The sequence below is a fragment of the Anolis carolinensis genome, chromosome 1 (assembly GCF_035594765.1).
Source record: "Anolis carolinensis isolate JA03-04 chromosome 1, rAnoCar3.1.pri, whole genome shotgun sequence".
Lineage (NCBI taxonomy): Eukaryota > Metazoa > Chordata > Lepidosauria > Squamata > Dactyloidae > Anolis > Anolis carolinensis.
Window position 1 is genome coordinate 252032558 of NC_085841.1, and position 17437 is coordinate 252049994.

General features: G+C 42.6%; 1 protein-coding gene across 2 annotated transcripts in view; it reads right to left on the reverse strand.

The window, feature by feature from the left end:
* Positions 1-17437, reverse strand: part of slc12a8 (solute carrier family 12 member 8) — a 96133-nt gene that overhangs the window by 6378 nt on the left and 72318 nt on the right. For both annotated transcript variants that reach the window (XM_062973208.1, XM_062973276.1), the window contains exons 8-10: positions 16813-16900; positions 4165-4311; positions 556-1228 (exon numbers count right to left, since the gene is read on the reverse strand). In XM_062973208.1, coding sequence (XP_062829278.1) covers positions 556-1228; positions 4165-4311; positions 16813-16900 — 908 coding nt within the window. The remainder of the gene's footprint in view (positions 1-555; positions 1229-4164; positions 4312-16812; positions 16901-17437) is intronic.

Genomic DNA, 17437 nt, shown 5'->3' on the forward strand with positions numbered 1-17437 from the left:
GATGATGTTTTATTTGGTATAGCTAATGATTTTTGCATGACTCAGGTCACTTTCACACTACCATTTTAGAGAAGGCAAACTTTTTGAAAGAATTAAACAATGCTTCCAGGCATTCATCAAAACCAAATCAATTTCTAAACAACTGTCAGAACTATCTAAGGAAGAATACAACATGTGTGTTTGTGGGCCGACTTTTATTTGATGTTCAGGAAGCTATTCTCTCCTATGTCACGATAAAAAATAAAAATGTTGATCTCACACTGCTGTATTTGTGAAAGTTGCATATATATGCAGGTCAGCAGATGCAATGATATAAACAGTAAATCTTCTGCACTGAATTAAATATTGGCTCCTTTTTTATAGGCAAATTAGATCACTATTCCTGTAACTAATTAAAATCAATTATGTGTTTATTTGTTTCTTAACCAAAAAATCTGATACCTGGGGTAACATAGAGACCACATAAAAATAACCCATAGCCTTGCCTATAAAAAGGCACCAAAAACTTTCTTCATAGATACATAAACAGAATAAATATACTTCTAATTTTATTACCTTCCGTTTTCTGATGGGAAGTTTTCTGCATCTCATCAGAATTATGGCCCTCATCTTGGATGTGCTTCTTCTTTGATTCTACAGTTTCATATGGCAATGACCGTTCTTCATTCTGGCAATTTGGCTCTGAAAAGCTCAGCATATTTTTGCTACTGGATTCTGGCACATCATTGTCAGTATCCTGAGTAGAAGCAACATCGGTATCTAGATCCAAGAGAAAGCTGTCTTGTAATGTTTGTTTAGCTGCCTTCTTTTGCTTTCTCTGCTTGACTACCTGGCCAAAGTCCTTCCCTTTGGTTTCAAGAGTGGTTCCTGGGTCTTTATCAAGAGGCTTAAAAAGATGGTCCATGTCTTTTGTGAATTCTAGCAAGGTGCCATCCGACCTGCCTTGAGCTATGCCATCTGACCCATAGCAGGATGGTTTGTCGAGTATCAAAGGCCGAGAACAGCTCAGCGCAGCCCTGGAGTCCTCCCTCCGCATCCGCCTGGACTTCTGCTGAAGACTGTAGCTCATGGAGACCGCAAAGTAGGCGTAATCCACCGCAATATATGTCAGCATGAAGATGATGGTAACTATCGGAGCAAGAGTATTCACTTGACCAATGAAGATGAAAGCCATGGTGATCAGGCTTGTTAAACAGATGGCAGCCACTGGGGTTCGATTTGGTCCTTTCTAGATTGAGAGCAAAGAAAATGGGTAAAATATGGGTGGTACTGCAATAATGAGACACCTGAACTTGCCAGATAACGTTTTCTCCGACTCCATTTAAATCTAGCTCCAGATGTTTTTAGACTTCACCTCCCAGGATCCCCCGTCGGCCAAATGGTTCTCAGCCTATGGGTCCCCTGATATTTTGGCCTTCAACTCCCAGAAATCCTAACCACTGGTAAACTGGCTGGGATTTCTGCGAGTTTCACTTGGGGACCCACGGGTTGAGAACCACTGAGCAAGGAACTGCAAAACACTTAAGAGGACCAAAGTTTGGGAATCACTAGTCTAGTACTTTGGTCCCATCTACACTGACCATTTAATGCAGTTCACAGCTAGCTTCAAACAGCAGCAGCTAGACAACAAACTCCCATAAAAGCATGTAAGAGAAAAACATTAATGCATATCAATACTCTGTGGTTTGTGTGGTCACCATCCAGGCCTCAAACTGGTTCCAGGATTTCCTGTGTAATCATAAGCACAGCAATGCCACTTTCTTCAATACCAGTTTGAAACTCCATCAAATGATCAGTGTGGATAAGGCTTTTGTCACTTAATTTTAAAAGTTGGTTGGGTGGGACACTTTTAGAAGCTTTATCATACCATCCAGTTATCTTGATTTGGTAGGGACAGTCCTCATTCATTGTCTATTATCCTACAGTACTTTTTTAAGAGCTTTTCAAATGTTTCTATTTCCCTGTCCTCTTTCCACTTTTCCCCCAGCTTACTTCAATTGCTGTAAATGGAATTCAAAGTACAAAAGTAGATTGCATTCAATTACTGTATTTTCTGGCGTATTAAACTAATTTTTAACCCAGGAAAATCTTTTCAAAAGTCAGAGGTCATCTTTTCCCCTGGCGTCGTCTTATAGGGCGGGTGCTGAAACTTCCGAGCATGACTGGAGAATCTGTGGTCACTGCATATGGTGGGGAAGTTCAAAAATGGCTGCAGCCGTATCCCCACCATATGCGGCAACCATATGAAAGCAGCAAAGGCGGTGCTGTACAAGTACGGTAGAAGAAAATCCACTCACCAGGATTTGTGGAAATAAGTGACTTAATGCTGTCCTGATGATGAGGTGAGCAGGCGCCTCACTGGGAAGGTGTAAGTGAAGAGCAGAGCAAGATGAAGACGTCCGGGATGCCCGGGGAATGGAAAAAAGAGACAGAGCGGCGCTATGCCCAGAAAAACACACCTCTTTCACCTGTCTGGCCCACCCTTGTGTCCTATTACTGTACCTCCTTCTCTGCCTCTCAGATCTTGCTCCTGAGGACTGCAGTGAAGCAGAACAGGTGCGCATGTGCGAGATCTGAGAGGCAGAGGAGGCGGTACAGTAATAGGATACAAGGGTAGGTCAGAAGGGTGAAAGAGGAATGTTTGCACTACCACTCTGATAGTCTTTTTATTTGGTGTGCATTGGAAGAGGGGTAGTCTTATTCGGCAAGTATATCCCAAAGTCTATATTTTAACTGGAAAAGTTGGGGGGGGGGTCGTCTTATACGGCCAATCATCTTATACGCCAGAAAATATGGTAACTCAACAGCTGAGAAAGGAAAAGAATGGAGAGACTCCTGCGTTTCCTGGTACAATCAGAAAAAAGGAAACTGCTGCACTGCTTCTACCTTTTTATTAATAACTTTTGCTGCCCTGACCATTTTGGTCGCACATGGTTTTTTATCTGAGAAGTGCTGGAGAGTTACAAAGCTTCTATGTTTTCAATTTCTTTCATTTATGCGCACAGGAAGAACTGAGAGGAAAGGGAAGAAGCATGCCAGTGTGAGGTTGTCCATGATTTTTTCTTTTAATTCATGCAGTTTTCTTGTGCCTAAATTAAAGGGAGCATATACATAAGAAAGGACTGAATAGTCTTATCTATTTGTATGGAATTACTTACCATTTCTATTTGTACCATTCGTATAGTCCCGTTTCCGTTTCTGTCTGCCACTTACAGAAATGGGCGTCTATACAAATGGGCTTTTCCGTCCAAGGTCCAAAAAACAAAGATTTTTCAGACCTTGGGTGGCAAAGCACCAGGCCCTGCGAGCTGGGCCTATGAGCATCAAGCTTTTGATGCTCGTAGACCCTGCCTGCCGGGCCTACAATTGAGCACTTGATGGCTTGTAGGCCTAGCACTCAACTGTAGGCCCTGCCAGCCAGGGCCTACAGCCAAGCGCCGAAAATCAGCCGACCAAACAGCTACCATTCTTTTTAAAAATTCATTTCACTGTTTCTTTTGTTCCTATGGGGTTGTGCTGTTCCATGCAATCCAAGTGGATGGAATGGTACAAAACTACAAAAGAAACAGATGAAACAGGATTCAAGCTATACTCTACTGCATATAGGTTTGTTTAAAAAGCAACATTACTATGCATCAAATTTAGAAACTGAATGGTATCCCATGCCTTATATAGTGTCCAAAGATATCCAGGTTTTAGGAAAGAAGATTAAGTTTCTAGGCCTTTACTCTTCAAAACGGAAGAAACTCCTGAGTAGTGTTTGTCCAAGCAAGCAAGATAGAATAATGCAGTAAAACAAAATAAAATTTTAATGGTGATATACTAGATTGGTGATGAGAATCCTGTGCTTTTCAAATTTTATTGGATCCCAACTCCCATTATTTAGCACCACTGATGCTCAATGAAAGTACAATACAGTACTGTGGAATAAAAGCCAATTCCCAATAAAGTTCATGGTTTGTGCACTTTATTTATTTATGCAGAACTTGTAGTAATATTTCTTATTTAAAACAATTAGAGTTCCCAATATACTTCTGCTTCTGGAATCTCAATTACCACATGCAGTTCATAGCTGGGGACAACATGCCATATAAATCAGAAGGAAGCACTCTGAACTTTTCAGTATTGCACAGATCGCTAAGTCTGCTTTCATTGTTTACTCACCCCTTGTCCAAGAAATGCAAGACTTGGTATCACTTTCTCTTGGGCGATGCACTGAAGAATTCTGGGTGCTCCATACAGACCACCCATACAGGATGCTAAGGAGGAAATGTACAAACCCAGCAAGAATAGGAAGCCCACCAGGGACACCTAAAGATGAAAACAGAGCAAAATAATGGGTGCATTTCTTGATTATTTATTTTATTTATTTATTTACAACATTCATATCCTGCCCTTCTCAGGATATGAGAATCTTAGGTAATATCACTGAAGTTTGGTGCAAATCTGTCATTGGCTGGGTTCAGTGCTCTCTGGATAAGGGTAAACTACAACTTCCAGATTCCCAGGGCAATCACCCCCAAACCCTGCCAGTATTCGCAGTTGGCCATGTTGGGTCTGTGTGCCAAATGTAGTCCAAAACCATAGTTAGGGCTCTCTGGATAAGGTTAGGTCTCTGGATAAGGGTTGCAGAGGTGCCACATACACACATAGACATTTTTCACTTTTTTATGTGTATAGATATAGATTGGAATGAGTGGGTTTTTTTCCTGTAGACTTGACATAATAAACTTAACGGTGCCAGTTAAGTAGTCTAGTGCTGAGCCCTCTGCAGTCATTAATTTGACAGGTGCTTCTCTTTTCACATCTACATACTTATGTCATCATTTAAACTTTAGAATAAACCAAGAGCATGGAAGATGAACATTTTTTATTTATAAACTTAGTTTTCTTTAGACTAACCATGCATATCTTATAGATCAGAGATGTAGATTCTTTCACCTTTCATATATTATTGAAATGAAACGTCAACAAGCACTAAGCAATATTCCTAACAGTCTAAGACAATGGGAATAGCAGCCTGACAACATCTGGAGAGCTCTACATAATTGTACATATATATTGTGAGAGGTCCATACTTCCAAGATGAGGAATACCATCAGGATTGAGTTTTGGCAGAGAAGGCTGGATGTAGGTAAACTACAACTCCAAAAAACAATGTCAATAACCACCAAACTCTTCCAGTATTTTCTGTTGGTCATGGGAGTTCTATGTGCCAAGTCTGGTTCAATTCCATTGTTGGTGGAGTTCAGAATGCTCTTTGATTGTAGGTGAACTATAAATCCCAGCAACTACAACTTCCAAATGGCAAAATCAATCGCCCTAACCCCACCAGTAGTCAAATTTGGGCATATCGGTTATTTGTGCCAAATTTGGTCTAGTGAATGAAAATACATCCTGCATATCAGATAGTTATATTATGATTCATAACAGTAGCAAAATGACAGTTATGAAGTAGCAACAAAAATAATTTTACGGTTGGGGGTCACCACAACATGAAGAAGTGTATTAAGGGGTCACGGCATGCAGAAGGTTGAGAACCACTGGCCTAAGTACTCCAAAGATACCAGACCTTGTCCGAACTTGGAAGCTAAATAGAATTTGCCCTGGTTAGTACTTATATGGGAGACCATCAATGAATACTGGGTGCTGTAGTGTGAACTATACTTCAGAGGAAGGAACTGACAAAATCACCTCTGAGAAAACTCTGTGAAATTCTAGTCACAATAAGCTAGCAAGGGAACCAAAGAAAACCTTTTGTTTGTAAGACGCCATTGCCTCAAATAGGCTTCACATATATATCTGTCACCAATGGAATGTATAGCATTTAATAATCCTCTTATTTTTATTGCAGTCACACTGGGATAAAAATGTAAATGCAAGGTCTGCATATTCTGAAAGAGTCAACGTGATTTGTTTGTGATTTTAATTTGGTTTCTAAGAAATGGGATATGGTGAACAAAATAGAACACTTATTGTTTAGGAATATGTGCCTGCTTCATTTCCTGAGGCTATTAATGGAGGGATTATACTAAGATGCTGTTAAGACTGAAATCTGTTGAAGAATGTCAGCTGTCTAAATTACTATTCTCTAGTATATGAGAAGGCATCTCTAACAGAAAGTCAAGGGGCTCCATCTTGGCTAGTGATATAAGAATGATTTTGGATAATGCCCATGTTTTTTTCTAGCTAAAAAGAGATATTTGGCAAATAATGGTTCTGCAAAAGTGCAGAAATATTTTCTAATGCTTAGCGAATAAAGATAAAATATTTTCTACATTCCACAGACATTTTGTGCAAGTAAGAAATGGTCCAATGCATGTCTTCCTCTCAGTTTGAAAAAGTTACTATTTGGCTGGCAATGTTTTTTCCAGTGGCCATGCTGGCCAGGGGAGTCTGACTTTGTCCAAGCTCCGGATTTGCCTGATGCAACAGATCTCCCCATTTCCTCCCTTGTCTTCCTGGAGTTACACACATTGATGTGAATGTTGGGTAGGAGGCCATCATAGTAGCTTCGCTTTGAGAAAAAGTAATCACCCAAAAGTACATTTGGTTTTGGAAAGTTCCTTGATATTCATGGGCGTGCGTGTTCTGTTTTGTGTACCTTTTTCTTGGAAATTAATTAATGGCCAATTGAAGCTATTTATTTATTATTTATTTATTATTTACCCCATTTGTATCCCGCCTTTCTCCACCCCAAAGGGGACCCAAGGAGGCTTACACAGGCACTTGTTCAGTGCCTACAAAACCACATTATCAGATATACATTTAAAATATAAACAAAATTAAAATTCATACAATAACATTAAAAACCTGACAATCAATTAAAATCTCGCCATCCAAAAATCATAGTCTAAAGCAGTTCCATGGTCATTGCACAAATTAGACATCTATTATTGCACTGTGTTCTTATCCAAAAGCTTTTCACAACCTCTTGACTGATCAAAACCTGATACTATACTGGAAAGACTAAAGCCAAGTTCTTACCTTTGTTTGTGGTTTTTTGTTCCGTCCCCCAGGACGATGGTTTGCCTTACCTATTGGTCGTTTGTTTGTTTTCCCTCCTTTACATTTTGTTTGAGCCTCTGGCTGCAAAAGCCTAGGAAAAATGGCTTGGAATCTGCAAGAGCTGGCTGCAGTTTTCTTTGCAGTGATTGGTCAAAGAATGCAACATCTTAGGACCGCCCTTTTTACCAGGGTCTAGTCTCCATTTTGGAGCTTCATTCTGGCTATAGTCTTCCAACGTGCTGGAGCTGTGCAAGGCTAACTGGGACAAATCATCCTCAAAACCAGGCCAATCTAAGCCTATCCAAATTAGATAAGTATTGAATTATATTGATCTGGAATAGGAAATCTAGTTAGAGGAGCAGGACTATTCTGTCGCTTCTAGAACTAATCTTTGCTGTAAAGATAGGGAAGGAAAGAGTTTCTCCTTCTAATATAGGCAGCGTGATTAGGGTATAGTGGTTTTATAATCACTTTTGCCTTCTGGAACCAGGGATAATTCTGTGACTAAAACCTATAGAAATTTGTTTCATTTTCTGCAACTTTAAGATCTGTGCCAGGTTTACAACCTTGTATGAATAAACATCCTTTTTTGAAGTTATCCAGACTCAGTCGTTCAATATCTATAGGACAGCTTATAGGGATTTGCAGTTCGCCCGGATAAAGGACAGCACGTTTCAGTTTTATAGTTTTTTATTGTCCGGCGGACGGCACAGTTTTGAGGTAGATCAGCGGTTTTTCCGCTTGAGCTAGCTTGCACGGCTTATAGTTTTTTATAGTTTAGGAAGTTTAGTTTAGGCCGCGGCTTTTCCGCCTGAGCTCAGTCTGCATACCTAAAGACTCTACCAGCGTCTGAGGCAGTGGAGCCCGCTCTCAGACCTGAAGGAGTCAAATAGTGGGGCTCTATTTCCTTGCTATTTGGCTCGCGTGTGCGCACGTGGCCCAGTGGCTTTCTGGGTTTGCACAGGCTGTGCAGTTCCCAGCAACGTCCAGGGCTCCCTCGGCGGTAGACCTCGAGCCGCGGAGCACCAGCGACAGTTCTTTGGCTGGCTCTGAGGCGTGAAGCCCACCAGAACCAGGCTAGAACCTGGACAGGCCTGGCAACGCTGCTGCGAGTTCGGCCGGAGCACTCGGCCGGCTTCGACCTGCCTCATCGTCCTGCGGTGGTGACCTGCCTCATCGTCCTGCGGTGGTGACCTGCCTCATCGCCTGGCGGTGGTGACCTGCCTCATCGTCCTGCGGTGGTGACCTGCCTCATCGTCCTGCGGTGGTGACCTGCTTCATCGTCCTGCGGTGGTGACCTCCCTTCACAGCGGGGAGGAGGCGTCTTTTCTCTCCTCCTTTCCAAAGCCAGCCTCGGTGCTCCTTCGGCGGCAGGCCTCGAGCCGCAGAGCACGAGGTGCTTGAAAATTTGGCGAAGTCGCCATTTTGGCAGTTTACGTCACTCGGGCAAGGGAGGTATCAAGTGGCAAGTTGCTGTCAGTTGGCATTTTGCAGCTTGCCCACTAAAATCTGGCGCCAAAGGTCACAATCTTTGTAAAGTATAGTTACTTAGTGATATATATTGCTATGGTTAAGTGTTGTGCATTGTATTATATATTGAATTTGCTTTTATTGTAAATTTACTTGCAGGTATATTGTATTTGCTTTTGTTGTAAATTTACTTGCTATTAAGAATACATAATGTCTATGCAATTTCAAGATGATACAGATGGTATACCTCCTTCTGAGGCTGAAAGTAGGAATGAAAGGCCCCAAAGGATAAAGCACCCTTCAGCCAAGATGCTAGCCCATCTAATAGGTGAAAAGGAGCTCCTCCATGTGAGGTTAGGTTCGGCATGGGAGCGAATTGTAACATTGATGGACAGAATTGAGAGCTTGGGTATTACAAGGGTGCCATCCATATTACAGACCGACCTTGAAGAGACCTTCGGTATTTGGAGGGGTTTGGTGTCTAAGATAGTCCAGGTCCTCGAGCGCATTAACGCCAAGGATTCAGAGTTAGAAATAGTGAGTGTCTTAGCTGACACTAATGAGAAAGAAAATAAGGTGAGGGCAATTCTAGATGCCTTGGAATTTAGTTCTCCACCTGTTAATCTAAGGTCTGAGCCAAAAGGAAATCAGTCTTCCTTATGCAGCCATGAGACCAATCTTTTAAAATCACCTGCTGTGGCACTTAGTCTTAAGTCCAACCGCTCTAGCCAGGTATCTAAGCTAAGGGAGTGTGCATCATCTAAACATAGCCACTCTAGCAAGTCTTCTGCTGCTGGGAGTGCCATCTCTTCCCTAGCTGCCTTGCACATTAAGGAGGCTGCACGTCTGAAGCTAAAGAGCAAGGTAGCGGGGGCGGAGGCTGATGCTAAGGCAGCTGATCTCACCCTTCCCTTTAAAGAAGAAGAGCAACGACTGCAAATAGAACAGGCCCGTAGACAAAGCGAAATGCAAATAGAACAGGCCCGTAGACAAAGCGAAATGCAAATGGAACAGGCCCAAAGGCAAGGTGAAATAGAAATGCTTAGAATAAGGATGGATGCTACTGCCAAAAAGGTAAGGGCTGAGACTTTGGCCAAGGCCCTAATTGAGCCACTCACAGAAGAAAATGTAAGCCAGTTACCAATACAGGATCCTTCTGCCAAAGTGTTTGCGCACCTTGGCAGCATGAACAGCCAGTTTTCGGATGAGGAACAGGAAGACTTCTCTCCTTACCCAGAGCAGGGCCCCAAAGTCACTTTTGAGTTTCCTGCAGAGCAGAGCGTCATAGCGGGGAGCTCACCCTTGCCCGAGCTACCTGTGCCTCCTGCTAAATCCCTAGGTCAGTCAATCAGGGCCTCAAGGCCGAGCGCTAGTTGGCCCCTACAGACAGCTGCACAGGGAACCATCGATTCGTCAGTGGTCGATGTCATCCCTCCAAGAGGCCAAAGGTTGACGCAAGGTACACGGTGGGAGTCCACTCCACAACAGCAAACTCCTCAATTGTTCCCTTCGACGCCAGAGTCCCAGCTTGTCTCCATCATCAGAAGCCCCAGAAGAGATCTTAAGGACAAGGGTGTCGAAAAGTTTTCGGACATGCCTGAGGAATTTCTTCTCTGGAAGGCCACCTTCCAGAGAGCAATCAGAGACTTAAAGTTATTGCCTGAGGAAGAACTGACTCTTCTGGCTGCATGGTTGGGCCCAGCCTCATCCTCACAAGTTAAGAAGATCTACGCAGCCCACGTAGCCGATCCCGACAAAGCCCTGGAAAAGGCCTGGGCCAGGTTGCAGCAGAGGTATGGGGCCAGCACAGAGATTGAAGCATCTCTTATGGACAAGCTCCAAAGGTTCCCAGCTTTAAAACTCAAAGACTTCAAACTCTTGTGGGACCTCAGCGATCTCCTTACGGAATTAGAGTCGGCCAAGGAGAATCCAGAACTGCCCGGTTTGAAGTGCCTCGATCAGCACCTGTCCCAGAGGCAGATCTTGACCAAGCTGCCCTTCACTTTGCAAGAAAGCTGGGGACAGGAGGTCTTCAACTACAAGGAGGCCCACTCCCAGGCATACCCTCCATTTTCTCATTTGGTCCAGTTCATCACCAGGGCGGCCAGAGAAAGGAATGATCCGCAGACGGGCCTCCCCACCTTATACCAAGGGACCCATCCAGGGAAGGCATCTGAAGTGGACAAGAAACCACCTAGAGAGGCCAATAGACCTGTCAGCGTAAAGGCAGTCGAAACTCAACACAAGACTGATGAACCCAGGTCGGAGGTAAAAGAGTTGCTTTGCCCTATCCACCAAAAGCCTCACAGCTTGGCCAACTGCAGGGAGTTTAGTAGAAAGTCATACAAAGAAAGGCAACAGCTAGTTCAAAAGCAGGGAATCTGCTTTAGATGCTGTGGAGCAACTCCACACTTTGCGTCCAACTGCAAAGAAAACGTCAAGTGTGAGAAATGCAACAGCCTCAAGCATTGCACCGCAATGCACAACTCCAGTGTCATCTCCCACCCCAAAGGGAACGTTTCACCAAAAGAAAAGTCAGCAGTCGAAGACACCGACAAGCCAGTCGTACCAGAGATGCAGGTGGAGGTTTCAGCAGTCGCCTGTACAGAGCTGTGTTCTGACTCGCACCAGTACAGAGTTTGCCATCCCATCTGCCTAGCAGATGTATATCCAGCCAAGAGCCCTTGGCTTAGAAAGAGACTCTATGTGGCCCTGGATTCACAGAGCGACGCCTCCCTGGCTACTCCAGAGTTCTTCCGCATGTTTGACCTTAAAACCAAGATGGTTGACTACACTATGACTACGTGTGCAGGAAAAAAGAAGTTGCAGGGTCGCATAGCATCTGGCTTTGTTGTCTCCTCTTGCGACCAGAAGAGGCAGTTCAAGTTGCCAGACCTGATTGAGTGTTCCTCCATCCCTCGGAACAAAAAACAAATTGTAACTAGAGAAGTTGTGGAGGCTCATCCACATTTGCGACGATTAAAGAATGCCATACCTGCTTTCCGTCCAGATGTGGACATTGCCCTTCTGCTTGGTGCGGACTGTCCGAACTTGTTCTATGTGAACGACCAAGTTAAGGGACCTCCAGGGGCGCCCATTGCTCAGCTGCTACCACTAGGCTGGACAGTTACAGGCCCAGTGTGCATAAACAAGATGCACCCACCATCGTCGTTGGACTCCAATCAAGCACAGGTGCTTAAAGGTGGACGTCCTACACTTGTGCGCAGTTGCCTAAGTCACATCTCAGTCTACTGCCAAGCAATAACTCCAGAGTATTCCTCCATTTTCAAAGTCTCTGAGAGAGACGAAGCCACAGCGCTCTCGAAAGATGAGCAAAGGTTTTCGGACATTATGAATGCTCAAGTCTCACGAAGTGCAGAGGTGAAAGCCTGCAAATCAACCACAGAAATCAAGATGGGCCAAAGATCTTGCCTGGAACCACACCGTTTTGAATGTTTTTCGGAGTGGCACAGTCTTCTTAGAGCAGTTGCTAGGCTTATACATCGTTTAGCTTGCAAAGATAGTGAGCCTTTACAGGTCCAGGATATGATAAAGGCTAAGAGCGTCATATTCAAGTCAGTACAGAGATCTGCTTTCAAGCAGGAAATAGCTAGGCTAGAGCAAGGGCTCAACATCCCTAATCAAAGTCTTCTAAATGAGTTAAACCCATTTCTAGACAAGGAGGGTATTTTGAGAGTTGGAGGAAGGTTAGCCAAAGCTAAACTCAAGGCGTGCATAAAAAACCCCATCATCATACCCCCTAATAGTCACACTGCATTGCTGCTCGTTCGGCATCACCATGAAAGGATCCATCATCAGGGTAGAACTCTAACTGAGGCAGCCCTTAGAAATGAAGGTCTGTGGGTAGTTAATGCCAAAAGGTTGGTCAACAGTTGTATTTTCAAATGTGTTAAATGCAGGCGCCTTAGGCGAAACTGTCAAAGTCAGTTGATGGCAGAACTACCTCAGGATAGGACTTTGACAGACCCACCCTTTTCCCATGTGGGAATCGATGTGTTTGGTCCTTGGGAGGTTGTCACTAGGAAAACCAGGGGTGGTGTTGTAAATAACAAGAGGTGGGCAGTTTTGTTTACTTGTTTAGTAATACGAGCTGTCCATATAGAAGTCATAGAAGGGATGGACACTTCATCATTTTTAAACGCATTAAAAAGGTTCATAGCCCTCAGAGGGCCAATTAAGTCAATTCGGTCGGACTGTGGCACCAATTTTGTAGGTGCGACCAAAGAACTCAATTGTGTGTCTAGGTTTGGGAGAGACCCAAAGGTTCAGAACTTTACGAATACTGAACAAATTATGTGGACTTTCAATGTTCCTCACGCCTCCCATATGGGTGGTGTTTGGGAGAGGATGATTGGTATTAGTCGCAAAATCCTTAATGCCATGTTTTTGAGTCATAGGTCATTGACGCATGATGTTTTGGTGACACTTATGGCGGAAGTTACCGCAATTATCAACAACCGGCCGCTGGTTCCCCTTACCAGTGACCCTGAGAACTTACAACCACTGACTCCTGCACTTATTTTGACACAAAAGGTGCCAGGATGGAAGGACGTCATGTTGCCAGTTCCGGACGGAACTCACCGTGCCCTGTGGAAACAGGTGCAGTCCTTGGCCAACCACTTTTGGAAAAGGTGGAAAGCCGAGTACTTAAGCCAGCTTCAAGCTAGAAGAATCTGGCAAAGCCCACAGGACAACATTGAGGTTAACAACGTTGTGTTGTTAAAGGACAAAGACTTGCCCCGCCATGCGTGGCCCATGGGCATTGTATTAAAGACCTTTCCTTGCCCGGACGGTAAGGTCAGGAAAGTTCAATTAAAGACTTGCAACAGAGGCAAAGTGTCCATTTTGGACAGACCAATTAGTGACCTCGTGTTGCTTATTGGAGATGTTTAAAGTTCTAGTGTTTGTATTGTTGTGTATACAAAGGTGTTTGTATGTTTTTGATTGGTAAATTCCCACATCCTGGGAATTTAGCGGGGAGTGTTCCGTCCCCCAGGACGATGGTTTGCCTTACCTATTGGTCGTTTGTTTGTTTTCCCTCCTTTACATTTTGTTTGAGCCTCTGGCTGCAAAAGCCTAGGAAAAATGGCTTGGAATCTGCAAGAGCTGGCTGCAGTTTTCTTTGCAGTGATTGGTCAAAGAATGCAACATCTTAGGACCGCCCTTTTTACCAGGGTCTAGTCTCCATTTTGGAGCTTCATTCTGGCTATAGTCTTCCAACGTGCTGGAGCTGTGCAAGGCTAACTGGGACAAATCATCCTCAAAACCAGGCCAATCTAAGCCTATCCAAATTAGATAAGTATTGAATTATATTGATCTGGAATAGGAAATCTAGTTAGAGGAGCAGGACTATTCTGTCGCTTCTAGAACTAATCTTTGCTGTAAAGATAGGGAAGGAAAGAGTTTCTCCTTCTAATATAGGCAGCGTGATTAGGGTATAGTGGTTTTATAATCACTTTTGCCTTCTGGAACCAGGGATAATTCTGTGACTAAAACCTATAGAAATTTGTTTCATTTTCTGCAACTTTAAGATCTGTGCCAGGTTTACAACCTTGTATGAATAAACATCCTTTTTTGAAGTTATCCAGACTCAGTCGTTCAATATCTATAGGACAGCTTATAGGGATTTGCAGTTCGCCCGGATAAAGGACAGCACGTTTCAGTTTTATAGTTTTTTATTGTCCGGCGGACGGCACATTTTTCTATACATTATAACTGTATTCTCAATTCACTTCTGACCAATAAATAAATAAACTGGAAAGACAAAGTATCTTAAACGGATAGATTTAACAATGCGTTTCAGCATTTGAAAGAAATTTACAGATAGATTTTAATCTGGAGAATTGGTCAATACCTCACAACCTCTGAGGATGCCTGCCATAGATGTGAGCGAAACGTCAGGAGAGAATACTTCTGGAACATGGCCACACAGCCCGGAAAACATACAACAACCCTGTGATCCTGGTCATGAAAGCCTTCAACAATGAATTGGTCAACGTTTGCAAAAAGTTATGACAAATCTGGTTATTTTTCCTCTGTGCTTTTTCTTTGTTGCTTTTGTTACATTGGAACAATACTATACAAAGGGAGATTCTTGAGTTGCATGGACATTATACATACATTAAAATTCTAATGTCCACTCTCAGTTTTTCTGTGCAACATTTAAAACTTTAGCAGCTCCGACTGGTTCATTGTCTCATGCCCATGTCAAGTCTGGTTTGAACTTAAAGCTGGGAATCTGTGGTACTATGTATTGCTTTTTCCTGTGGTAAGCCACTAAGCCTACAACTGGGAACATCTCTCTGGGAAGTAAAAGCTCCTGAAACACTGGTTCTGCCCACCCAAGTTGGCAGACATTGCTTCCCTTTTACAGGAAGGGCGGCAAAGGCCTTCTTGTTTAAATTGGGACCTTGCCTGGACAATGATGGTTTTTCTCAACTGACTATGCTTGTTCCCCGAGTTCACCAGCTTAATCCCCTTTGTTTTTCCTTATGGTGAAACGTCCTGGCACTACCCTTTCCCAACTCCTGGCTACAGTTATGGTTGTTGCTGACAGATAGTTTACAATTGCTTATAGATTTCTGTGATCATTTTATGTGGTTATTAATATATATATATATATATATATATATATATATATATATATATAGCTGCTAACTGCCATAGAGGCTTTGTAGACAAATGAAATACTTAGTCATGTTACATGACCAAATTCATCTACTGGAAAGTTACAGTTTGCTGAAGCAGCTTTAACACTCAGTGTTCAATAATATCAAGGCATAGCCAGATCTGACATCTCCAAGAACACATGGAAGTGTCCCACTAGTTTTAGCTGTATAAACACACCCCTGGACACTACCAAAAACTGAGCATCTATCTTGGGAGTGAGAAAAATGTGCAGGTCTCAAGATTATATTGATTTTAAGTAAGCGTGTCAGGTTGCATGACATCAGCAGGCAGAGCTACTCCATTCTGCATTGCTCACAGACAAATAGCCCAGAACCTCCTATCCACATACCTAATTATAAAGCTCAATTGTAGTCAAAGAGAAGAAAACTTTGAAGAGATATCATATCATTGAGTGGGAAGGTTAGCCCTTTCCATAGCAGGCCTCCTCTCAGAACAATTAAACTGGAATTGGGCTTCTAAAAAGGCTCCACTAGCATCAGTTGAGGCTTTTGAAAAAGCATGAATGTTGCACATGATGGAGAGAATTTGCAACCTGTTATCTCCAACCTTCTCTTGATCAAAGATAGAGGTTCAGTTTGAAATTACAGAGTGCTCCATATCTATGTTTCATCCACCCTATCTCAATAACTTAAGACAAAGTTATACATTACAGAAAATTAAAAGGTTCATAGTTTGTTCTCCCAGATAACAATTGACAACACAAAATGCTGTGAGCAGCCTCTTTCAGTGAAACAGGAATATATTTTTGTATACTACTGCATGTCACAGAGAGAGAGAAAATGGGATGGTTATTTGTAGTGGTAGCTAGGCACTTTCCACTTCTGATTTTGCCTCTGGAATGCAGGTTTTCTGGAAGGCAAGTTCTAGTTTTAAAATCTAAGATATATTACTTTATTTTTCCTACACTAATAAATACATGGATGGTGATAAACATCTCTGTAAGATCATCAGCTGCCTCCTTGCAACACATCCTTACGGAAAGCAAATTAAACAAAGGAGCCATAGTTACATTTATCAGCATTATGTTTGGGACACATTTTGCTCCAAATATTGAATTGATAGTGTAGCACTTAACCCTCTTCATTGAATAATTTAAGTCGTTTGATAACTGCTATTCATTTTTACTTCACATATTACTTTCTTTTGAATTTAGAACTAAATCGGTGGCTCTCAACCTGTGGGTCCCCAGATGTTTTGGCCTTCAACTCCCAGAAATCCTAAAAGCTGGTAAACTGGCTGGGATTTCTAGGAGTTATAGGCCAAAACACCTGGAAATACCCAGGTTGAGAACCACGGCACTAAATCATAGTTTGACACAACATGTCAGCAAAACAAATCATGGCTTGTTCAAACCACAGTTAGCCAAGTTTTTATATTACTTACACAATCCAACACAGGCCACTATCACAAAACTAAAAGTGAAATGGGAACTCCAGTCACAAGAAGGGAAGGGAAGTACAAAACCCAGTATTCATTCAAATACTGCCACAACTATTCAGACTGCTATACCGAAACAGACCGGTACAGAAACCCACTGCTTTGAAAATATATTTCTATGTTGAACAAGTCCTTCTCAGTATTGAGTGAATCCATTTTATGCATTTGGATAAATTAGTTAATTACCTTTTCTGCTATCATAAAATCATAGCGGAGAGCTTCTCGCGTACAAATAGCTCCTAGTAAAAAAACGAAGACTATGTACAGAAACCACCTGCAAATAAAAAAACATTCATGTCAAGGAGATGACAATCATCCATTTTTTGGTAAATATTCAAACACATACTGCCTCAAGATATAACATTATCCACTTCAGCAAAAATTAATTATAGTTGTGCCTGTTCTTCTCTGAGGCTGGGAACATAAGATGTACCTGTCCTGTGTAGCCCTAGGGGCATTTTAGTATCTCCTGGAACTTTGCATTTGCTGGCTTGGCAAAACAAGAACATGTTTTCATGCTTTTAGGAGAGAATACTCTTCAATCTATGTAAACCACAATATACCTATAAGCAATAAAGCTTTGGGTCGCCACCATTGTAGCTCTTGCTCACAAGCAATCCAGTTACATAAATGCATGCAAACAAAAATGAAAACATAGGATCTTAGGGTTGGAAGGGACCACTAGAGCCATCTAGTCCAACCCCTTCCCAAAGAGGAATGGACAATTACAGCACAAAGTTTGGATGGCCATATAAAGACCTCAAAAGGAAGGTCAACCACTTGTGTTTATCTATATATATAAAAGAGTGAT